The 26,211-nt window shown below is 45.8% G+C and overlaps 1 protein-coding gene across 2 annotated transcripts in view; it reads left to right on the top strand.

Annotated features, from left to right (window-relative positions):
* Positions 1 to 26,211, top strand: part of RXRA (retinoid X receptor alpha) — a 161,831-nt gene that overhangs the window by 94,130 nt on the left and 41,490 nt on the right. For both annotated transcript variants that reach the window (XM_060757471.2, XM_060757472.2), the window contains exon 2: positions 12,647 to 12,894. In XM_060757471.2, coding sequence (XP_060613454.1) covers positions 12,647 to 12,894 — 248 coding nt within the window. The remainder of the gene's footprint in view (positions 1 to 12,646; positions 12,895 to 26,211) is intronic.

The raw sequence follows: 26,211 nt of genomic DNA, 5'->3' as shown, positions 1-26,211 counted from the left end.
TCAGATCTTTCGGTACCTCAGAGTGTAAACATAGGCTCCCAAGATGGAGATGGAATCGAGATGGAGATGGAGATGGAGAAGGAGATGGAGATGGAGATGGAGATGGAGAAGGAGGTGGAGATGGAGATGGAGATGGAGATGGAGATGGAGATGGAGATGGAGATGGAGATGGAGAAGGAGAAGGAGAAGGAGAAGGAGAAGGAGAAGGAGAAGGAGAAGGAGAAGGAGAAGGAGGCCTCCAAAAATAGGTTGGAGCCCCACTCAAATCCAGGACACAAAATGGGTCAAGGTTTACCTGGATTGCACGAGCTTAGTGTGGAAAGATGGATGTGTTGTTTTGTGGTGTGTGTGGGGGAAGGGGAGTCTGAGGAGCTCTCCCCCTCATAATGGGCCAGTAGGAATTAGATCTTTCGGCACCTCAGAGTGTAAACATAGGCTTCCAAGATGGAGATGGAATGGAGATGGAGATGGAGATGGAGATGGAGATGAACAAGGAGATGGGGTTGCTGTGAGTTTTCTGGGGTGTATGGCCATATTCCAGAAGCCTTCTCACCTGACATTTTCCCCACATCTATGGTAGGCACTTGCCTCCAACACACAAGAATTCTTTCTCCCACCCTGGAAATTATTCTACAGATACACAAACCCCACTTGCCTAGTTTCCAACAGGCTCCTCAACTTCTGAGGATGCCTGCCATAGATGTGGGCAAAACGTCAGGAGAGAATGCTTCTGGAACACATCTTCTCCATCCTTCTCCTTCTCGCCTTCCCTCCATCTCTCCAATGGGTTATGCAATATGTTGTACACCATTGCTGCTCCGCCATGACCCATAGCAGGACATTGGCGGCTTCGTTCAATGGCCAGTGAGACTTTCTGCAGCAAGGCAAGTGTTAATTTGCTGTGTATATGTGCAAGAATGCATTTTTGGTGGTCTTCTCAATGCCCCCCCCCCCCCCCCGCTTCACATAGGGAGCATTGAGTGCCCTGGAATGCCTTAACTCCCCGGACGTTGCCTCCAGACCACCAAACTCGCGGCTCCGTTGAGAGAACTTTGCCTCGTTCCCAATTAGGCTCCGGGCCAGTGGCAGGAACACAATTTGCAAGATAGCCTCTGCAAAACCAAACATCCTTCGTTTCTGTTGGGGGTCACGGCTTGGCCGGGTCTCCGAAACTTCCTTTTGGTCGAGTTTGCGTCAGATGCAAGACCAGGGGCAGAGGGAGCACCGGACAGGATTCGGGTTGGGTAATATTTGGGAGGAAGACACATTGGGGGACACAATAAATGGAAGGCCCTTGGGTAGCAATTGTCTTCCTGCCTCTTGGTTGGTTCCTGACTATTTTTGACATTTAGTTTGGCCAAAGGCATCTTTGATGGGTTGCTACAGCACTCTCAACCTGGGGAACTACAACTCCCAAACTCAAGGTCAATGACCACCAAACCTTTCCAGTATTTTCTCTTGGTCATGGGAGTTCTGTGTGCCAAGTTTGGATCAATTCTATCGTTGGTGGAGTTCAGAATGGTCTTTGATTTTCAGTGAACTATACATCCCAGGAACAACAACTCCCAAATGTCAAGGTCTATTTTCCCAAACTCCACCAGTGTTCACATTTGGGCATATTGAGTATTTATGCCAAGCTTGGTCCAGATCTATCATTGTTTGAGTCCACTGTGCTCTCTGGATGGAGGTGAACTGCAAGTCCCAAATTCAAGGTCAATGCCCACCAAACCCTTCCCAGTATTTTCTCCTGGTCATGGAAGTTCTCTGTGCCAAGTTTGGATCAATTCCATCATTGGTAGAGTTCAGAATGCTCTTTGATTGTAAGTGAACTATACATCCCAGGAACGACAACTCCCAAATGTCAAGGTCTATTTCCCCAAACTCCACCAGTGTTCACATTTGGGCATATTGAGTATTTATGCCAAGCTTGGTCCAGATCTATCACTATTTGAGTTCACAGTGCTCTCTGGATGTAGGTGAACTACAACTCCCAAACTCAAGATCAGTGCCCAGCAAACCCTTCCAGTATTTTTCTGTTGGTAATGGAAGTTCTTTGTGCCAATTTTGGATCAATTCCATCATTGGTAGAGTTCAGAATGCTCTTTGATTGTAGGTAAACTATACATCCCAGCAACAACAACTCCCAAATGTCAAGGTCTATTTTCCCAAACTCCACATTTGGGCATATTGAATATTTATGCTAAGCTTGGTCCAGATCCATCATTGTTTGCGTCCACAGTACTCTTTGGATGTAGGTGAACTACAACTTCCAAATGCAAGGTCAATGCCCAGCAAACCTTTCCAGTATTTTCTCTTGGTTATGGGAGTTCTGTGTGCCAAGTATTTATGCCAAGCTTGGTCCAGATCTATCATTATTTGAGTTCAGAGTGCTGTCTGGATGCAGGTGAACTACAACTCCCAAACTCAAGGTCAATGCCCAGCAAACTCTTCCAGTATTTTTCTGTTGGTCATGGGAGTTCTGTGTGCCATTTTTGGGTTCAATTCCGTCGTTGGTGGAGTTCAGAATGCTCTTTGGTAGTAGGTGAACTATACTCTTTGATTGTAAGTGAACTATACATCCCAGGAACGACAACTCCCAAATGTCTATCCAGAGAGCACTGTGAACTCAAATAATGATAGATCTGGACCAAGCTTGGCATAAATACTCAATATGCCCAAATGTGAACACGGTGCTCTCTGGATGTAGGTGAACTACAAGTCCCAAATGCAAGGTCTATTCCCAGCAAACCCTTTCCAGTATTTTCTGTTGGTCATGGGAGTTCTGTGTGCCAAGTTTGGATCAATTCTATCGTTGGTGGAGTTCAGAATGCTCTTTGATTGTAGGTGAACTATAAATCCCAGCAACTACAACTCCCAAATGACAAAATCAATCCCCCCAACCCCACCAGTATTCAAATATGGGCGTAATTGGGTATTTGTGCCAAATTTGGTCCAGTGAATGCAAATACATCCTGCATATCACATATTTATATTATGATTCGTAAGAGGAGCAAAATGATAGTTGTGAAGTAGTAACTAAAATAATGTTATGGTTGGGGGTCACCTCAACACGAGGAACTGTATTAAGGGGTCGTGGCATTGGGAAGGTTGAGAGCCCCAAAGTGGGCAAATCTTTAGCTTTTGACAATCAGGACATTATGTTTGATGTCCAAAAAGAATTACGGACATGTCATAATACTGTTGAGGACGTGTCTGTGGAGTTTGGACCTCACGACGGAGTTCAGGTGCCACGTGGACAGTGCTCGCCTCGCCAAACAATGATGTTGTAACATCTGGTTGACTTTGGAATTAGATCCCAAACAGCTTTTGCTGCGGTGTTTGCCGAAGATATGTCTGTCTTGGCTTGTTCTGTCCCGCCACGCGAGAACAAACGGTTTCGAAAGAGTGGGGAAGGGACAGCAATGGCTCCCAAAGTGACCCACTTAATGTGGAATCAGGCGTCAAACAGGGATGTGTTCTTGCCCCAACCTTATTCTCCATCTTCTTCGCTATGATACTTCATCTTGTTGATGGGAAGCTTCCCACCGGAGTGGAAAATGATCTATTCAAGCTATTCAACCTCAGCAAACTGAAAGCCAAGGTCACAGCAACATCTGTTACAGAACTCCAATATGCTGATGATAACGTCATCTGTGCGCATTCAGAAGAAGACCTACAAGCCACTCTAAACACCTTCACAGAAGCATACGAGAAGCTTGGCCTCTCATTGAACATCGGAAAACCAAAGTGCTCTTTCAGCAGTCACCAGCCAATCTCTCTACAAAACCAAGGTCACAGCAACATCTGTTATAGAACTCCAATATGCTGATGATAACGTCATCTGTGCGTATTCAGAAGAAGACCTACAAGCCACTCTAAACACCTTTGCAGAAGCGTACGAGAAGCTCAGCCTGTCATTGAACATCGAGAAAACCAAAGTGCTCTTTCAGCAGTCACCAGTCAATCCCTCTACAAAACCAAGGTCACAGCAACATCTGTTACAGAACTCCAATATACTGATGATAATGTCATCTATGTGCATTCAGAAGAAGACCTACAAGCCACTCTAAACACCTTTTCAGAAGCATACGAGAAGCTCGGCCTGTCATTGAACATCGAGAAAACCAAAGTGCTCGTCCAACAGTCACCAGCCAATCCCTCTACAAGGTCACAGCAACATCTGTTATAGAACTCAAATATGCTGATGATAATGTCATCTGTGCAAATTCAGAAGAAGACCTACAAGCCACTCTAAACACCTTTGCAGAAGCATACAAGAAGCTCGGCCTGTCATTGAACATTGAGAAAACCAAAGTGCTCTTCCAGCAGTGACCAGCCAATCCCTCTACAAAACCAAGGTCACAGCAACATCTGTTATAGAACTACAATATGCTGATGATAACGTCATCTGTGCGCATACAGAAGAAGACCTAAAAGCCATTTGAAACACCTTTGCAGAAGCATACAAGAAGCTCGGCCTGTCATTGAACATCAAGAAAACAAAAGTGCTCTTCTAGCAGACACCAGCCAATCCCTCTCCAATGCCAGAAATACAGCTGAATGGTGTAAGGCCCGTCGCAAACTAGGTTCCTGCTGGAGAAACCCTTGCTAGCAAGTCCCTGACGTCATGAGCCTGCGCCTCTCTCCCCGCCCCTTTCTCCGCCCCTTTCTCTTTGCGAGCGTGGTTTTTCCTTTGCTAGCGCAGCATTGCCCGCATTTTCTCTCAGTTGAATTCTGCCAACTGAGAGAAAATGCGGGCAATGCTGCCCGAGCAAAGGAAAAACCACGCTCGCAAAGAGAAAGGGGCAGAGAAAGGGGCGGGGAGAGAGGCGGAGTCTCGTGACGTCAGGGACTTGCTAGCAAGGTTTTCTCTCGCAGGAACAGAGTTTGCGACGGGTCTAACATTAGAAAATGTCAACCATTTCCACTCCCTTGGACACCACCTCTCCACAAAAGTCAACACTGACACCTAAATACCTGAGCTCTGCAAGTGCAGCATTTTTCCGAATGAAGCAGAGAGTGTTTGAGGACCAGGACATCCGTAGGGAAACCAAGGTGCTTATTTATAAAGCTATTGTCCTCCCAACCCTGCTATACGCCTGCGAAACGTGGACTGTCTACAGATGTCATATGCAACTCCTGGAACGATTGCGTCATTTCTGCCTCTGGAAAATCCTGCAAATCTCTTGGGAAGACAAGCGGATGAATGTCAGCGTGCTGGAAGAAGCAAAGACTACCAGCATCGAAGCGATGGTCCTCCACCATCAACTCCGCTGGACCGGCCACATTGTCCGGATGTCCGACCACCATCTCCCAAAGCAGTTGCTCTACTCCAAACTTAAGAATGAAAAACCAAATACAAGGGCAGGAAAAGAGATTTATAGATGGGCTCAAAGCCAACCTTAAAAACTCTGGCATAGACACTGACAATTGGGAAGCCCTGGCCCTTGAGCGCTCCAACTGGAGGTTAGCTGTGACCAGCAGTGCTGCAGAATTTTAAGAGGCACGAATGGAGGGTGAAAGAGAGAAATGTGCCAAGAGGAAGGCGCGTCAAGCCAACCCTGAACAGGACTGCCTTCCACCTGGAAACCAATGCCCTCATTGTGGGAGAAGATGCAGGTCAAGAAGAGGGCTCCAAAGTCACCAGCACACTGATCTTGGAAGACTATCCTACTCGGACAACGAGGGATCACCTAAGTAAACATGCCTAAGTAAGCACCACGCATGAGCAAATTGTGGCCCTCCCTCCAGTTGTTTTGGACAGCCCCAAGTAGAGTGCATTACAGTAGTCCAATCTGGAGGTGACTAAGGCATGGACCACCCTGGCCAGATCCACCTTCATGAGGTATGGTTGCAGTTGGCACATGAGTCTTAATTGTGCAAAGGCCCTCCCGGCCAACACCGACGCCTGAGCTTCAAGCGTAAGTGATGAGTCCAGGAGGACACCCAGACTGCGGACCTGTGACATCAGGGAAGTGCAACCCCATCCAACACAGGTTGCCACCCTATACCCCGATCCAGGAGGACCTCTGTCTTGACGGGATTGATCTTCAGCTTGTTCATCCTCATCCAGACAACCACAGCGGCCAGGACCTCCCAAAATCATGCCAAAAATACCAGAATCCCCCTCTTGTTCAGCAATGCAACTTTTCCCAAACAAATCGGAAACGAGCAACATGCTCTTAGGGCCATTTTGGTGTTTTCTCAGATGTATGACTCCATCTCAAAGAGTATGACAAGCATGTGAATCTTTTATGCTGTTGTCGAAATATCTGCCCCGTCCATCAATCAAGCCAATTCCCAAGGCTGCTCTGGCGCATATATATATTGCTTTTATTTTGATATATATATATATATCAAAATAAAAGCAAAAACAGGACCATCACAGGCCTGTTCTCCTGAGATTCAGACTATCTACCATTCCTTAGCAAACTTACATTTTTTCCCAGCCAACTCAGCGAGTGCGGATGTATTTATTTCAAAACATTCAAGCCCAGCATCTCCAAGTTCAAGGTGGCACTTAACAAGGATCATAAGTAATAAGTTGGACCAAACTTTCTCCACAACAGGACTCACTCTTAAACTAGATGCCAGGGATGACCAGATAGTGTCCAGTATCAATTTGGATGTACGAAAAGCAAAGTTGATGTCCTCCTGAATTTTCAGTGTACTCACTGTTAAACTAGATACCAGGGATGACCAGATAGTGTCCAGTATCAATTTGGATGGGGTTGGACTAGATGGCCCGGGAGGTCTTTTCCAACTCTTTGATTCTATGATTCTATATGCTGCCCTCTTGTGGTTGCATCTGAGTGCTGCATACACATTCGTTTTTGGGTCCCAACACCCAACTAGGGTGGATTTTTTAAGTTGAAACCCCACCAGTATTTTAAGTTGGATAATGAAGGATATGTGTACCAAGTTTGGTTCAGATCCATCAAGCCGTGTAGGAGCCTTTGTGGAACATACATACGTCCACGTATAGCTAGATTAAGAATGCTGCCCTCTTGTGGTTGCACCTGAATGCTGCATACACATGTATATTTATTCGTTTTTGGATCCCAACACCCAACTGAGGTGGATTTTTTTAGTCGAAACCCCACCAGTATTTTAAGTTGGATAATGAAGGATATGTGTACCAAGTTTGGTTCGGATCCATCAAGCCTTGTAGGAACCTTTGTGGAACATACATACGTCCATGTATAGCTAGATTAAGAAGCAAGAGATAACAAAGAATGGAAACTTGTGCCTTGGGGGATCTTGATTTTATAATATGTCTATTCAGTTATCTTCTTTTAGCTTGGCAAGGGACACACTGGTGTAGTTTCCCCAAAATTGTAGACATAACAGGATTACAAGCACCAGGAGAGTGGGGCGCTCTTCCGTTTTGTACACTTTTGCCGAGAACGTCCCTCGAAACGGATCGCGAAGGCTCAAGATGGAAGGGATTAGGAGACCGTGGCAGCTCCTAATTTGGTCTCCCGATGCCACCCACGTTGGTGGCCTTTGTGGGGGAAATGTATAGTAGCCTTGCCAGGTTTCAGTGCTACTCTTAGAGAATATGAGTGCCTCGCTTTTGGTTGATGTTGGTTAAAGACCAAAGAACTTGCTACTGCTTGGAAAGCTTTACAGAGTTGTTTCTGTAACTTTCCAACACTCTATTCAGTAGTTTATGAATTTACTTACTATGTACACTTGGGTATAAATCTATCCTATGTATGTATATCTACCCCGTGTATGGGTCTACCCCATATATGAGTCTATCCCATATATATGTCTACCCAATGTATACATCTACCTCATGCATAAGTCTACCCATGTATAAATCTACTCCATGTATATGCCTACCCCACGTATTCGTCTATCTCATGTATATGTCTACCTCATATATGAGTCTATCCCATATATACATCTACCCCAGGTATACATCTACCTCATGCGTAAGTCTACCCCATGTATAAATCTACTCTATGCATATGCCTACCCCATGTATTCGTCTATCTCATGTATATGTCTACCTCATATATGAGTCTATCCCATATATATGTCTACCCCAGGTATACATCTACCTCATGCATAAGTCTACCCCATGTATAAATTTACTCCATGTATATGTCTACCCCATGTATTTATCTACCCCATGTATATGTATACCTTATGTATACGTCTGCTTTATGCATTAGTCTACCCCATGTATAAATCTACTCCATGTTTACATCTATCCCATGTATACATCTACCTCATGCATAAGTTCACCCCATGTAGAAGTCTATCCCATATATACGTCTACCCTATGTATACATCTACCCCGTGTATATGTCTATCTTATGTATAAGTCCACTCCATGTAGAAGTCTACGCTATATTTACGTCTATTCCATGTGTACATCTATCCCACGTATATGTCTACTCCATGTATACGTCTACCTCATGTACACATCTATCTCATGTATAAGTCCACCTCATATATAAGTCCATCCCACATATATGTCTAGCTCATGTATACCTCTATCCCATGTATATATTTATTCCTTGTATACGGCTATCCCATGTATAAGTCTACCCAATGTTTACGTCTATCCCATGTATACGTCTATCCTATGTATACATTTATTCCTTGTCTACGGCTATCCCATGTATACATTTATTCCTCGTATACAGCTATCCCATGAATAAGTCTACCCAATGTTTACGTCTATCCCATGGATATGTCTATCCCATGTATACATTTATTCCTTGTATACAGCTATCCCGTGTATACATTTATTCCTCATATACGGCTATCCCATGTATAAGTCTACCCAATGTTTACGTCTATCCTATGCATACGTCTATCCCATGTATACATTTATTCCTCATATACGGCTATCCCATGTATACGTCTACCCAATGTTTACGTCTATCCCATGCATACGTCTATCCCATGTATACATTTATTCCTCGTATACGGCTATTCCATGTATAAGTCTACCCAATGTATACATTTATTCCTTGTCTACGGCTGTTCCATGTATACATCCACCCAATGTTTACGTCTAACCCGTGTATACTTCTACCTCGTGCACACATCTATCCCATGTATACATCTACTCCATGTATACCTCCATCCTATGTATACGTCTACTCCATGTATACCTCTATCCCATGTATACATTTACCCCATGCACAAGTCCACTCCATGTATAAGCCAATCTCATGTATACGTTGCAGGCAGTTTTTTTTTGGGGGGGGGGGCAGAAGTATAGATTACTTTGGAAACATAGCTATGGTTTTGTAGAATTGCAGAACACCGACCGTGACTTAGACCCCTGGCCTATATAGAGTAAGACACAAGCAAGCAAGTAGTCTTGATGCAAGCATAGGATGGATCTTTGAGGCTATATTTGGCAGTTGATATTCGATCGTCAGCCTCACTATATGATATCGTGACATTGCTGTGATTTGATCAGCCCGTGGCATTTGTAATTCTAGACTGCAGTTTGACACCACATTTAACCGCCACGGCATAATGCAGTGGGATCATGGGAATTGTAGTTTGGGGTGGTCTTTAGTCTTCTGTGCCACACCAAACTACCACTCCAATGACTCCATAGCATTGAACCACGGCAGCGAAAAAGTCCAAATGCATTAATTCTACAATGCAGATGCTCCTTGGACTGTATTCATCACCCAGTGACCCAGAACCCTTTGCTTAGACGAGACGAGTCCCTGAGTATCTCTGGTCAGGTTTTCCAGCTTTCTAACCATTCGTTTCAAAGAGAGGTCTTGTTATTGTCGAAAGCTTTCATGGCCGGAATCACTGGGTTGTTGTAGGTTTTTTCAGGCTATATGTCCATGGTCTAGAGGCATTCTCTCCTGACGTTTCACCTGCATCTATGGCAAGCATCCTCAGAGGTTGTGAGGTCTGTTGGAACTAGGAAAAAGGGTTTATATATCTGTGGAATGACCAGGGTGGGACAAAGGACTCTTGTCTGCTGGAGCTAGGTGTGAATGTTTCAACTGACCACCATGATTAGCATTTGATGGCCTGGCAGTGCCTGGAGCAATCTTTTGTTGAGAGGTGATTAGATGTCCTTGTTTGTTTCCTCTCTGTTGTTGTGCTGTTGCAATTTTAGAGTTTTTTTTATTACTGGTAACCAGATTTTGTTCATTTTCATGGTTTCCTCCTTTCTGTTGAAATTGTCCACAAGCTTATGTATTTCAATGGCTTCTCTGTGTAGTCTGACATGGTGGTTGTGAGAGTGGTCCAGCATTTCTGTGTTCTCAAATAAAATGCTGTGTTCAGGTTGGTTCATTGCAACAGCACAACAACAGAGAGGAAACAAACAAGGACATCTAACCACCTCTCAACAAAAGATTGCTCCAGGCACTGCCAGGCCATCAAATGCTAATCAAGGTGGTCAGTTGAAACATTCACACCTAGCTCCAACAGAGAAGAGTCCTTTGTCCCACCCTGGTCATTCCACAGATATATAAACCCACTTTCCTAGTTCCAACAGACCTCACTACCTCTGAGGATGCTTGCCATAGATGCAGGTGAAACATCAGGAGAGAATGCCTCTAGAACATGGCCATATAGCCCGAAAAAACCTACAACAACCCAGAGGTCTTGTTATCTTTCAAAGGGTGCTTTATTTGTTGACAGACGGCAGGATCAGCCTACTCACGACATTCTCTACAGAACGATCCTTATGCCAAACTGTTGATAGGCTCATCAATTATAGACCCGATTTTGTACTAATGTCAGAAAGGTTCGTTCTCCTAGTCACATCGAAACCTACGTGTAAATATGGCTTCCTCCATTCCCCACTTTCCCAACCAAATGGTCTTTCATGTTTCCATGTTGTATATATATTTATTTATCATGTTAGAAGCAAATTGAGGGTGGAGTTATAATGTATTTAAAAACACAAACAAAGTTACAAAGGAGGCTGTCCAGGTCCTGAACCGGCCGCTTGGCCGCTGTGATGGTCTGGATGAGGGTGGACAAATTGAGATTGAATCCAGACAAGACAGAGGTCCTCCTGGTCAGTCGCAAGGCCGAACCAGGCATAGGGTTACAGCCTGTGCTGGATGGGGTTCCACTCCCCCTGAAGACGCAGGTTCGCAGCCTGGGTGTGATCTTGGACTCATCGCTGAGCCTGGAGCCCCAGGTCTCGGCAGTGGCCAGGGGAGCTTTTGCACAGTTAAAGCTTGTGCGCCAGTTGCGCCCGTACCTTGGGAAGTCTGACTTGGCCACGGTAGTCCATGCTCTAGTTACATCCTGTATAGACTACTGCAACACTCTCTACATGGGGTTACCTTTGGAGACGGTCTGGAAGCTTCAACTAGTCCAACGAACGGCAGCCAGGTTGTTAACAGGAGCGGCGCTCAGGGAGCATACAACCCTCTTGTTGTGCCAGCTCCACTGGCTGCCAGTTTGCTACTGGGCCCAATTCAAAGTGCTGGCTTTGGCCTATAAAGCCCTAAACGGTTCTGGCCCAACTTACCTGTCTGAACGTATCTCCCCTTACGAACCACTGAGGACTTTAAGATCATCTGGGGAGGCCCTGTTTTCGGTCCCGCCTTCGTCACAAGCACATTTGGCGGGGACGAGAGACAGGGCTTTCTCAGTGGTGGCCCCTTGGCTATGGAACGCCCTCCCCAGGGAGATCAGATCTGCTCCCTCCCTCTTGACGTTTCAGAGGCAAGTTAAAACGTGGCTATTCGAGCAAGCGTTTACAAATACAGAGTAGCTAATACGGGAAATCGAATGACCTGACAATGGAATTGGACAATGCTTGAGAATAATGAGACGCTGATGATGTCGCTTTTTTAATGCCTTATATTGCTCAGTGTTTTTTATCTATATTATGTTTTATGTATACTGATTTGTTGGAAACCGCCTTGAGTCGCCAATTGGCTGAGAAAGGCAGTATACAAATACAGCAAATAAATAAATAAATAAATAAATACAAACTTGGCATGATACTAAACGTCCTTTGACCAGAAGCTGGCCACTTGGAGTGCCTCTGGTGTCTCTATGAGAAGGTCCTCCATTGTGCATGTGGCACGGCTCAGGATGCGTTGGAGTAGATACTTAGCATGATACTAAATGTCCTTTGACCAGAAGCTGTCCATTTGGGGTGCCTCTGGTGTGGCTGTAAGAAGGTCCTCCATTGTGCATGTGGCAGGGCTCAAGCTGCATTGGAGTAGATGGTCTGTGGTTTGCTCTTCTCCACATTTGCATGTCGTGGACTCCACTTTGTGGCCCTATTTCTTGATGTTGGCTCTGCATCTCGAGTCTGTTCAGCGTCTTCCAAGTTGCCACTTTTTTGTGTGCCCAGAAGGGAGTCCCTCATTCGGTATCTGCCACTGGTTGAGGTTCCAAATGTAGCCTGCCACTTTTGGACTCTTGCTTGCTGAGGTGTTCCTGTGAGTATCTCGATTTGCAGCAGGCATGTAGTATATATACAACAATTGTATGTCCCATGTTGACCTTTATGCCATGGCATCCAAGGAGTTGTTACAATTTTCCAATTTTTCGATTGTGCGAACGGTCAATAACCCTCGCTTTGATGTGATGAGCTCCAGAAATCTAATGGAAAGGTGAGATGTCAGTGAAACGAATGGCCGTTCTTTGACGCCCTCTTCCTTTTGCTTTCCAGATTTCTCCACCCAGGTCAATTCCACCTCCTTGAGTTCTCCGACGAGCCGGGGTCCTATGGGCGCCCCTTCCCTCCATCCGTCGATGGGCCCCCTGGGGTCGCACGCTCAGCTCCATTCGCCCATCAGCACCCTGAGTTCGCCCATCAACGGCATGGGGCCGCCCTTCTCCGTCATCAGCTCTCCCATGGGGACCCACTCGATGTCCGGACCGTCCCCTGGCCTCGCGTTCGGAACGAATAGCCCGCAGGTGAGCCGTCCCCATCCCTTATATCGTGACGGAGGGAGTCTGATGTTCCATCACTTCAATCTAGACCAGGCACGGGCAAGCTTTCTAACTTGGGGGTCGCGTAGTTGGCCGGGAAGGATGGGGTTCTTCCCAAGCCCCCTTCCTGACCTTTCCTCCCCTTCCTCTTCTCTTTCGGAGTCAGAAAGTGAAGGAAAGGTGGGAAATATTTGGATTCCAAAAAGGTTGGTCTTGGTCAGGATGAGATGGTGGATGGGAGAGATCAAGTACTATATATCCATTTGACCCTATATTGCCTACTCCTGATATGGAATCCTAGAATCCTAGAGAAGGAAGGAAGGAAGGGAGGGAGGGAGGGAGGGGAGGGAAAAGGAAGGAAAGACAAAAGGTAGGGAAGGAAAGAAGGGAGGGAAGGAGGGAGGAAAGAGGAAAGGAAGGAAAGTTGAAAGAGTTGAAGGGAAGGAAGGAGGAACAAAAAGGCAAGAGGAAGGAAGGAAAGAGAAAAAGGGGAAAGGAAGAAGAAAAGAGGGAGGGAGGGAGCAAGAAAGAGGGAGGGAAGGAGGAAGGAAAAAGAGAAGGGAGGGAGGGAGGAGAAGGATGGCAGGAAGGAAGGGTGGAAGGGAATAGAGTTAGGAAGGGAAGGGAGAAGGGAGGAAAGACAAAAGGGAAGAAAGGAAGGAAGGAAGGATAAAGAGAGGGAAGGAGGGAGAAAAGAGGGAAGGAGAGAAGGAAGGACGAAAGGGTGGAAGGAAGGGAGAAAGAGGAAGGAAGGAGGGAAGGGAGAATGAAGGAAAAACAAAAAGGAAGGAAAGACAAAAGGGAGGGAGGGAGGGAAGGAAGGAAGGAAGGAAGGACAAAAGGAGAAAGAGAGGAAAGGAGAGAGAAAAGAGGGAAGGAGGGAAGGAAGGATGAAAGGGTGGAACAAGGGAGGAAGAGGGAGGTAAGGAAGGGAGGGAGGGAAAGGAGGGAGGAAACAGAAGGAAGGAAGGAAGGAAGGAAGGAAGGGAGGAAATTGAGGGAGGGGAGAAGGAAGAAAAGACAAAAAGAAAGGAAAGACAAAAGGGAGGGAAGGAAGGAAGGAGAAAGAGGGAAGGAGGGAGAAAAGAGGGAAGGAAGGAAGGATGGACGGACGAAAGAGTGGAAGAGAAGGAAGAAGGGAGGGAGAAAGACGGAAGGAAGGAAGGAAGGAAGGAAGGAAGGAAGGGAGGGAGGGAAGGAGGAAGGAAAGAGAGAAGGAAGGAAGGAAGGAAGGAAGGGTGGAAGGGAATGGAGGGAGGGAGGAAATATAAAAGGGAAGGAAGGAAGGGAATGGAGGGAGGGAAGGGAGAAGGAAAGATAAAAAGGAAGGAAAGACAAAAGGGAAGGAAGGAAGGAGAAGGAGGGAAGGAGGGAGAAAAGAGGGAAGGAAGGAAGGATGGACGGACGAAAGAGTGGAAGGGAAGAAAGAGGGGAGGGAGAAAGAGGGAAGTAAGGAAGGAAGGGAAGGAGGAAGGAAAGAGAGAAGGAAGGAAGGAAGGAAGGAAGGAAGGAAGGGTGGAAGGGAATGGAGGGAGGGAGGAAATATAAAAGGGAAGGAAGGAAGCGAATGGAGGGAGGGAAGGGAGGAGGAAGGAAAGACAAAAGGGAGGGAGGGAGGGAGGGAGGGAGGGAGGGAAGGAAGGAAGGAAGGAAGGAAGGAAGGAAGGAAGGAAGGAAGGAAGGAAGGAAGGAAGGGTGGAAGGGAATGGAGGGAGGGAGGGAGGAAATATAAAAGGGAAGGAAGGAAGCGAATGGAGGGAGGGAAGGGAGGAGGAAGGAAAGACAAAAGGGAGGGAGGGAGGGAGGGAGGGAGGGAGGGAGGGAAGGAAGGAAGGAAGGAAGGAAGGAAGGAAGGGTGGAAGGGAATGGAGGGAGGGAGGGAGGAAATATAAAAGGGAAGGAAGGAAGCGAATGGAGGGAGGGAAGGGAGGAGGAAGGAAAGACAAAAGGGAGGGAGGGAGGGAGGGAGGGAGGGAGGGAGGGAAGGAAGGAAGGAAGGAAGGAAGGAAGGAAGGAAGGAAGGAAGGAAGGAAGGGTGGAAGGGAATGGAGGGAGGGAGGGAGGAAATATAAAAGGGAAGGAAGGAAGCGAATGGAGGGAGGGAAGGGAGGAGGAAGGAAAGACAAAAGGGAGGGAGGGAGGGAGGGAGGGAGGGAGGGAAGGAAGGAAGGAAGGAAGGAAGGAAGGAAGGAAGGGTGGAAGGGAATGGAGGGAGGGAGGGAGGAAATATAAAAGGGAAGGAAGGAAGCGAATGGAGGGAGGGAAGGGAGGAGGAAGGAAAGACAAAAGGGAAGGAAAGACAAAAGGGAGGGAGGGAGGGAGGGAGGGAGGGAGGGAAGGAAGGAAGGAAGGAAGGAAGGAAGGAAGGAAGGAAGGAAGGAAGGAAAGGAAGGAAGAAAGGAAAGGAAGGAGAAAGAGGGAAGGAGGGAGAAAAGAGGGAAGGAAGGAAGGATGGACGGATCAAAGAGTGGAAGGGAAGAAGGGAGGGAGAAAGAGGGAAGTAAGGAAGGAAGGGAGGGAGGGAAGGAGGAAGGAAAGAGAGAAGGAAGGAATGAAGGAAGAGAAGGATGGAAGGAAGGAAGGGACTGGAGGGAGGGAGGAAATATAAAAGGGAAGGAAAGAAGGAAGGAAGGAGAAAGAGGGAAGGAAGGGGAAAAGAGGGAAGGAAGGATGGACGGATGAAAGAGTGGAAGGGAAGGGAGGGAGAAAGAACGAAGGGAGGGAGAGAGGGCGGGAAGGAGGAAGGAAAGAGAGAAGGAAGGAAGGAAGGGTGGAAGGGAATGGAGGAAGGGAGGAAATATAAAGGAAGGAAGGAAGGAAGGAAGGAAGGAAGGAGAAAGAGGAAGAGGAAAAAGGTAGGGAAGGAGAGAGAAAGAGGGAGGTAAGGAGGAAGAAAAGAAAGAAAGACGGAAGGAAGGAAGGATAGGATGGTGTGAGAGAGGGGGGCCTGAGAAAAGAGCACAAGGGGCCGCATCCTGGCTTTGCCCATAATTATTCTTGACCCTTTGCTCCTGTGGATGCAGCCTAGAATCCCCGTGGCAATGGGTCGCAGTGGTCATTGATTTTCTGCCTCCGCGAGGCCGGAGGAGGTGGTGGTGGGTTGGGAGGAGGAGAAAAAAAAGGAAGCAAGACTGAGGGAGAACCCTCCCACGCCAAGGAGATAAGCCCTTGGGATAAAAATAGTCCAGGCTGATGGAAGCGGCCACCTGTTGCTGGCTTGGCTTGGGCAGCCGTGTGGATCTGTGTCATGGATCTCCGTCTGGCAAGAACTGGGCCACCACCTGCCCACGGCAAGGGCTTTATTTACTCCGGCTTCTCCCGGGGAAGGAGCCCCACACCTGCTCGGCCTTTCGCATGTGGCTGTTAAACAGATCTTTGCCAAACTTTGCCCACAGAACCAACATGGGTAACTGTGATTACTTGCAGGCTTTGGTCGTGATTGCCCTGGGAATCTGGGAGTTGTAGTTCACCCGTAGATATCACTGAACCCAGCCGATATCGGATCTTGACCACACTTGGCACACAGACTCGACATGGCCAGCTTTGGATAATGGCAAGGTGTTGGAAGGATGGACTCATGATTCTGGGAATTGTAGTTCACCCACATCCTTATGCATTTTATATTGGGGGCATTCATATAAAACAAAAGGAAAGACTGGCTTTTTCCTAATATATGGAGTAAGGCATTATCAAACTGACATTACCAAACTTCGAAAAACACACAATGTCTTTCTCAAATAACCTGGGCATCGCCGGTCCCCAAGCTAGTATAATATAAATATAATAATAAATACAATAATAAACGCAATATATAAATATAATAATAAAAATATAATATAAATACAATAATAAATACAATATACATACAATAATAAATATAACATAAATACAATAATAAATATAATATAAATATAATATAAATATAATAATATATATAATATAAATACAATAATAAATAGAATAATAAATAGAATAACAAATAGAATAACAAATAGAATAACAAATACAATAATAAATATAATAATAAATATAATATAAATATAATAAAATACAATATAAATACAATAATAAATAGAATAATAAATATAATAATACATATAATATAAATATAATAAAATACAATATAAATACAATATAAATACCATAATAAATATAAATATAATATAAATAGAATAATAAATATAATATAAATAGAATAATAAATATAATATAAATATAATATAAATACAATATAAATATAATATAAATATAATATAAATATAATAATAAATATAATATAAATACAATAGAAATATAATAAATATAATAATAAATATAATAATAAATATAATAAAATACAATATAAATATAATAGAAATATAATAGAAATACAATATAAATACAATAATAAATATAATAATAAATATAATAAAATACAATAATACATATAATAATAAATATAATAATAAATATAATAAAATACAATATAAATATAATATAAATACAATAAATAGAATAACAAATACAATAATAAATATAATAAAATACAATATAAATATAATATAAATACAATAAATAGAATAACAAATACAATAATAAATATAATAATAAATATAATAATAAATATAATAATAAATATAATATAAATATAATATAAATATAATATAAATATACTAAAATACAATATAAATATAATAAATACAATATAAATATAATAATAAATATAATAAAATACAATATAAATTCAATAATAACTATAATATAAATACAATAATAACTATAATATATATATATATATATAATATAAATACAATAATAAAATATAATAAAATACAATATAAAATAAATATAATATAAATATAATAAATTCAATAAAATTATCATCATTATGAGGTATAGAACTAAAGTAGACTACATAAAATAAATTTATCTTCAGGTTGGCTTGCAGTTCCAGATATGATCTCATGAGTCTTGTTTGGGTTGGAGGTTGCCAACAGGATTTCAGCCTGGGTTAACATCACAAACAACGAACCTCTGAAATAATGCGTTCCCAACATCTCCCCAAATGCAACGCAAGCTATCTGGGTCATGAGCGATTGGAGATGATGACCCATTTCCCCACATCTTCCCTCGCAATGGGCTGCCCAGTGCGTGAGAGTCGGGGGGCTCGTGGGAATTGCAAGCTTAGGTTTCCCCCCCACTATTCAGCAGAATTACAGAGAACGTGCTGCAAAATGAGGCCTACCATCAAAGAGCATTCTGAACTCCACCAATGATGGAATTGAACTAAACTTGGCAGACAGAACTCCCACAACCAAGAGAAAATACTGGAAGGGTTTGGTGGGCATTGGCCTTGAGTTTGGGAGTTGTAGTTCACCTACATCCAGAGAACACTGTGGACTCAAACATTGGCACGAATACTCAATATGCCCAAATGCGAACACTGGTGGAGTTTGGGGAAAATTGACCTTAACATTTGGGAGTTGTAGTTGCAGGGATTTATAGTTCACTTACAATCAAAGAGCATTCTGATCTCCACCAGTGATGGAATTGAACCAAACTTGGCCCACAGAACTCCCATGACCAGCAGAAAATGCTGGAAGGGTTTGGTGGGCATTGACCTTGAGTTTTTGGAGTTGTAGTTCACTTACATCCAGAGCGCACTGTTGACTCAATCAATGATGGATCTGGACCAAACTTGGCCCACAGAACCCCCATGACCAACAGAAAATACTGGAAGAGTTTGGTGGGCATTGACCTTGAGTTTTGGAGTTGTAGTTCACTTACATCCAGAGAACACTGTTGACTCAATCAATGATGGATCTGGACCAAACTTGGCCCACAGATCTCCCATGACCAACAGAAAATACTGGAAGAGTTTGGTGGACATTGACCTTGAGTTTTGGAGTTGTAGTTCACTTACATCCAGAGAACACTGTTGACTCAATCAATGATGGATCTGGACCAAACTTGTCATGAATACTCAATATGCCCAAATATGAACACTGGTGGAATTTGGAGAAAATAGACCTCGACATTTGGGTGTTGTAGTTACTGGGATTTACAGTTCACCTACAATCAAAGAGCATTCTGAACTTCACCAATGATAGAATTGGGTCAAACGTCCCACACAGAATCCCCAGGACCAATAGAAAATTCTGAATTTTTGATGGTCTTTGGCAACCTTCCTGGTGACCCCAAGGGTCCTGATCTTCAGCTTGAAAAACTCTGCTCTATGTCCTCCAATATGACCTAAATCACAGTGGAGGATCTAGAGCAGTGGTTCTCAACTTGTGGGTCCCTGGGTGTTTTGGCCTACAACTCCCAGAAAGCTCAGCCAGTTAACCAGCTGTTAGGATTTCTGGGAGTTGAAGGTCAAAACATCTGGGGACCCACAGGTTGAGAACCACTGATCTAGAGATTCCTAGGGAGAACATTGTTCTGGTACATAAGGAGAAGACCTGAGGTTCTGGTAATGGGAAGAGTATCCCTGTGTTCACCTTATTGACATATTCCCCTCCTCCAAACGGTTCTGATTGGAACTTCTCAAAGGATTTAGGACTTCTTGCTTTCTTTGAAGAGCATCGATCCAAAATTACATCACCGGAGTTCCAATCCCAAATTGGATGTTCTAGGTCGACAGAGATCTTCCCCAAAGTCCCATCAAAGGGCGGATCTGAAAGCCTAACATCACTAGAGTTCCAATCCCAAATTGGATGTTCTAGGTCGGCAGAGATCTTCCCCAAAGTCCCATCAAAGGGTGGATCTGAAAACCTAACATCACTAGAGTTCCAATCCGAAATTGGATGTTCTAGGTTGGCAGAGATCTTCCCCAAAGTCCCATCAAAGGGTGGATCTGAAAACCTAACATCACTAGAGTTCTAATCCCAAATTGGGTGTTCTGGGTCGACAGAGATCTTCCCCAAAGTCCCATCAAAGGGCGGATCTGAAAACCTAACATCACTAGAGTTCCAATCCCAAATTGGATGTTCTAGGTTGACAGAGATCTTCCCCAACGTCCCATTAAAGGGCGAATCTGACAACCTAACATCACTAGAGTTCCAATCCCAAATTGGATGTTCTAGGTCGAGAGAGACCTTCCCCAACGTCCCATCAAAGGGCGGATCTGACAACCTAACATCACTAGAGTTCCAATCCCAAATTGGATGTTCTAGGTCGAGAGAGACCTTCCCCAACGTCCCATCAAAGGGCGGATCTGACAACCTAACATCACTAGAGTTCCAATCCCAAATTGGATGTTCTAGGTCGAGAGAGACCTTCCCCAACGTCCCATCAAAGGGCGGATCTGACAACCTAACATCACTAGAGTTCCAATCCCAAATAGGATGTCCTAGGTTGACAGAGATCTTCCCCAAAGTCCCATCAAAGAGAGGATCTGACAACCTAACATCACTAGAGTTCCAATCCCAAATTGGATGTTCTGGTTTGACAGAGATCTCCCGCAAAGTCCCATCAAAGGGTAGATCTGACAACCTTCTTCTCCGCTCTGCAGCTGGCTATCTGGAGTGAGGAGAAGAAGAGCCCGCGTCTTCCCGGCTTCTGCTCCACATTTCCTTGGGGAGAAACCGCCTTGCGCTGTGGTCTATTTTTAGAGCTGGTCACGCAATGCAAAAGCCCAGCAATAAACAGAAGTGGGGCGGGAAAGGGGGGCGGCGAGAAGGGCGGAGACGCGGAGGAGAAGAAGAAGAGCTTGGCAGGCGATGCTTATTGGACCGCCGGTACGTTGCGGTCGCTCCGATTCATTTACTCATGGCCTGCCTTAAGTGGTTTTTCCTGGCGGAAATGCTCAAGACACTCATGCCCGAGTGAGTTTGGCAATCTGTTCCTTCTCGCCGTCTCGCTCCCTCCTTCCTACATTGGCCACAACCCCAACTAGGAAGGAGGCTACCTGAGTTTGCACGAAGCGAGCGAGGAACAGGTAGCAGGTCCTGTCTTTTTCGGCGTCACCGCTGCTTTGGCCCACGACGCCATGGCATTAATGAGGCGTGTGCCCCCGTTGCGGGCACAGAGGTGGCACTGATGGAAGGTGTTCTGCATCAGATGGCAGGTGTCGCTTGCGATCGGCTTCCGCTTGGTTGGCGCGGGAGACCTAACGGAGCAGAAAGGCACCGGGAGAACGCCGCAATGCGACCGAGCCCACCTGATCTCACTCTTCCCACCTTCCCAGGAATTGGTTAAATGGACGAACGCAGAGGGTGCTCACTAATGCTTCCTCTTCATTTTGGAAAGAAGAGACGAGTGGAGTGCCTTCCTGTGCCCGATCCTGTTCAACATCTTTATTAATGACTTAGATGAAGGGTTAGGAGGGAGGATCATCACGTTTGCAGACGCCACCAAATTGGGAGGGAGAGCCAATACTCCGGAGGACAGGAGCAGGATTCAAAACTATCTTGACAGATTAGAGAGATGATTGGTCAAAACTAACAAAATGAAGTTCAACAGGGACAAATGCAAGATACTCCACTTAGGCAGGAAAAACGAAGTGCAAAGATATAGAATGGGGGACGATGAGGCCTGGCTCGAGAGCAGTACGTGTGAAAAAGATCTTGGAGTCCTCGTGGACAACAAGTTAAACATGAGCCAGGAATGTGATGTGGTGGCCAAAAAAGCCAATGGGATTTTGGCCTGCATCAATAGGAGCCTAGTGTCTAGATCTAAGGAAGTAATGCTACCCCTCTATTCTGCTTTGGTTAGACCATACCTGGAATATTGTGTCCAATTCTGGGCACCACAATTCAAGAGAGATATTGACAAGCTGGAATGTGTCCAGAGGAGGGCGACTAAAATGATCAAGGGTCTGGAGAACAAGCCCTATGAGGAGCGGCTTAAGGAGCTGGGTGTGTTTTTAGCCTGAAGAAGAGAAGGCTGAGAGGGGATATGATAGGCATGTATAAATATGTGAGAGGAAGCCACAGGGAGGAGGAGGGAGCAAGCTTGTTTTCTGCTTCCTTGGAGACTAGGACACGGAGCAATGGCTTCAAACTACAAGAGAGGAGATTCCATCTGAACACGAGGAAGAACTTCCTGACTGCGAGAGCCGTTCAGCAGTGGAACTCTCTGCCCCGGAGTGTGGTGGAGGCTCTTTCTTTGGAAGCTTTTAAGCAGAGGCTGGATGGCCATTTGTCAGGGGTGATTTGAATGCAATATTCCTGCTTCTTGGCAGAATGGGGTTGGACTGGATGGCCCACGAGGTCTCTTCCAACTCTTTGATTCTATGATTCTATGATTCTATGATTCTAAGAGGCCCGAAGGCCACCCCGTTCAACCCCATTCTGCCACAGCGGAAGACGCAATCCAAGCCATCTAGGTAGATGGCTATCCAGTATATTTCTTAGGTCATGGATGTTCTGTGTGCCAAATGTGGTCCAGGTCCATTGTCAGTGGGGGTCACAATGTTCTGACTTGATGCAGGGTGAACTACAACTTCCATCACGTGGCGTCAATCCTCCAAACTCCTCCAGTATGTCGAGTTGCTGAGAAGGAAACTCCACTGAGGCTCGTCTACCCCTTCCTAGAGCAATGGGGGTACATACAGTCCTGCCGCAGTGTCCCTCCCCATCCGTACGGTGACTGCGCAGCCAGAACTTTGCAGTGGTTTGATACAGAAGGAAAACAGTTGGCTTTCCCGTTTAATATTTAATGCCCTCCTTCTGTCACTGGGGCTGTTGAAGCATCAATGCTTCAGGCATGATATGCATCCTTGCTTTTAAGGATGGGTTGTCTAGAAAGTGCAGCCATACTGAGACCATAGCTCAATCCTCCTCCAATTCCTCCCACCATCATTGCTATCATCGCTATTGTGTTTATTTCATCTGCATCCCACATATCTCCCCAAAATCTGACTCATAGGAGTGAGGGTAGAGGGTAGAGGGAAAGGTTTTCCACTGACGTTAGGGTTGAGAAGGGCGGTATACAAATATAGTAAATAAATAAGCAAACAAGTCTTGTTGATGGTCTTTGGCGACCCCTCTGACACCCCTCTCGTCCCAACTCCCAGATTGAGAAACGCTGCTGTAGTGTTTACTTTCCTTTTCTAACCCGAAGAGCCGGCATTGTCCATAGACACCTCCAAGGTCATGTGGCCGGCATGACTGCATGGAGCACCATTACCTTCCCACCGGAGTGGTACCTATTCATCTACTCACATTTGCATGTTTTCAGACTACCAGGTTGGCAGAAGCTGGGGCTAACAGCAGGAGCTCACCCCCACTCCCCATATTCGAACCGCCGACCTTTTGGTCAACAAGTCCAGCAGCTCAGCGGTTTAACCCACTGCGCCACCGGGGGCAAAAATGCAAATAACTCCGGATAAAAATCTGATAGGTCATCCACTTTAGAGACACAGGACCCTCACAAAAGTGCAAATTTCATGAATTATAAAAGCTATTTTGAAATATCTAGATATTTTTAATTCCTCGAGGAGTGTTTCTCAACCTGGAGATCGGGACCCTTGGCGTGGGTCACGAGGGGGTTTCAGAGGGGTTGCCAAAGACCATCGGAAAACATATATTTCTGATGGTCTTGGGAACCCCTTTGGCAGAGAGGGCGGAGGATCTCTCCGCCTGTCCTTCTCTTCCTTTTTGGAAACAGACGGTGAATCCTCCCAACAAAAGCCCTCCTCCGCCGTTCAGCCAAGGGGAGGGTTGTTTCTGAGACTGAAGGGAGAGCAGGCGTGCTCAGCACATGACTGCGTGGTGCGCAAGTGTGGGTGAGGGAGAGTGTGTGATGCTGGAGGGAGGGAGGACTAAGTAATCCAACCTAGAGGTGACTAAGGCATGGACCACCTTGGCCAGATCCACTTTCCCGAGGTACGGTCTCAGTTGGCGCACGAGTCTTAATTGTGCAAAGGCCCTCCCGGCTACCACCGATGCCTGAGCCTCAAGCGTAAGTGATGAATCCAGGAGGACACCCAAACTGCAGACCTGCGACTTCAGGGGGAGTGCAACCCTGTCCAACACAGGTTGCCATCCTATACCCCGATCTGGTTTACGATTGACCAGAAGGACCTCTGTCTTGTCGGGATTGATCTTCAGCATGTTCCTCCTCATCCAGACAGCCACAGTGGTCAGGCACTCATCTAGCACCCGAGGGGCTTCCTTGGAGTTAGGTGGAAAAGAGTAGCAGAGTTGCGTGTCATCTGTGTAGAGATGGCACCCAACTTCAAAACTCCGGATGACCTCTCCCAGCAGTTTCATGTAGATGTTAAAAAACATGGGAGGCAGAATGGAGCCTTGTGGGACCTCACAGGTCAAAGGCCAGGGGTCCGAGCAGGCGTCTCCCAGCTTCACCATCTGGGATCGACCCTCCAGGAAAGACCGGAGCCATGACAAAGCCATACCTCCAAGGCCCATCTTGGAAAGTCGTCCCAGAAGGATACCATGATTGATGGTATCGAAAGCCGCTGAGATGTCCAAGAGAAACAACAGGGTCACACTCCCACTGTCCAGCTCCCTGCGGAGATCATCCACCAAGGCAACCAAAGCCATCTCAGTACCATGACCAGGTCTGAAGCCAGACTGTGACTGATCCAGATAGTTGATGTCATCCAGGAAGCCCTGGAGCTGAGCAGCGACCACCCGCTCCAACACCTTGCCCAGGGTTGTTTCTGAAACTCCAAATGGGGAGGGAAGAGCAGGCGTGCTCAGCACATGATAGCGTGGTGCGCAAGTGTGGGTGAGGGAGAGCATGCGATGATGGAGGGAGGCTCATGCAAAAAAGTCCCTTCAAGATCCCTGAAGATCTCTCCGCTTGTCCTTCTCTTCCTTTTTGGAAACTTACGGCGAATCCTCCCACCAAAAGCCCTCCTGCGCTGTGATTGGCCGACCTTTCCACCAAGGGGAGGGCTATTTTTGAGACTTCAAAAGGCATTGGGGAGAGCAGGCATGGCAGTGTGGTGCGCAAGTGTTGGCGAGGGAGAGCGGGCGAGGCTAGAGGAAGGCTCACACCAGAACCCCCAAAACCGAAAGTGTCCAGAAGTCACTCTCTGGTTTTATAAAATGACATTTCCTGCCGCGGAAGCCGTCTCTCGCCGTCTTCGTCCTCTGCCGACGCTTCCTCCTCGAAGCTGGCGCCGGGCGAATGGGAAGTTGGCAGCCGAAGCATTGGGTTTCCTGTCCTTGTGAAAAACACCCATGTTTTCTTTGCCAAAGTCGAGGGAGGAACTTAGGCAGCTGACTCGAAGGGGGAATTTTGCGACTTGAGTCCTGCGAGAGAAACAGGAATAGCCGTCGAGAGAACCAAGCTCAAGAATCCTTATTCTGCAACACAGAAGGCTCATTGATTGTAGGCGAACTATAAATCCCAGCAAGCACAACTCCCAAATGTCAGGTCTACTTTCCCCAAACTCCGCCAGTGTGCACATTCAGGCATATTTAGTATTCGTGCCAAGTTTGGTCCAGATTCAAAATTATTCAAGTCCACAGTGTTCTCTGGATATAAGTGAACTACAACTCCAAAACTCAAGGTCAATGCCCACCTACTCCTTCAAACCCTTCCAGTAAGTTGAGTCAGTCATGGGGGTTCTGTGTGCCAAGTTGGGTCCAGGTCCATCATTGATGGAGGTCAGTTACCCTGATTGTGGGTGAACTACAACTCCCTGAAAGGAAGGCCAGCTCCCCTCAAACCCCTCCAGTAATCAAATTTCAGCATATCAGGTGTGTGTGCCAAGTTTGGTCCAGATCCATCGGTGTTTTGGGTTCACAGTGCTCTTGCGATGTAAGTGAACTACAACTTCCCCAAATCAAGGTGATGTTTCTCCAAAGACCTCCAGTATATTTTGGTGTTCATGAGGGCTCTATGTGCCAAGTTTGGTCCAGTTCTATCACTGGTGGAGTTCATAGTGCTCATTGATCACAGCTGAACTATACATCTCAGTACCTACAACTCCAAAACTCAAGGTCAATGCCCACCAAATCCTTCAAACCCTTCCAGTAGGTTGAGTTAGTCATGGGCGTTCTGTGTGCCAAGTTGGGTCCAGGTCCATCATCGGTGGAGGTCACAGTTTCCCTGATTGTGGGTGAACTACAACTCCCTCAAATCAAGGTGATCCCCCCCCCCCCATGACCTCCAGTATTTTTTGGTGTTCATGGGGGCTCTATGTGCCAAGTTTGGTCCAATTCTATCTTTGGTGGAGTTCATAGTGCTCATTGATCACAGCTGAACTATACATCTCAGTACCTACAACTCCAAAATATCCAATTCCCCTCAAAACACACCAGTATTCAAATGTGGGCATATTGGGTATTCATGCCAAGTTTGGTCCAGTTCCATCATTTGGGTACATAGTGCGCTGGATGTAGGTGA

Source organism: Anolis sagrei, chromosome 11 (genome assembly GCF_037176765.1).
Source record: "Anolis sagrei isolate rAnoSag1 chromosome 11, rAnoSag1.mat, whole genome shotgun sequence".
NCBI lineage: Eukaryota > Metazoa > Chordata > Lepidosauria > Squamata > Dactyloidae > Anolis > Anolis sagrei.
The sequence above is the reverse complement of the archived record's forward strand: the minus strand, read 5'-3'. Positions and strand labels throughout refer to the sequence as shown.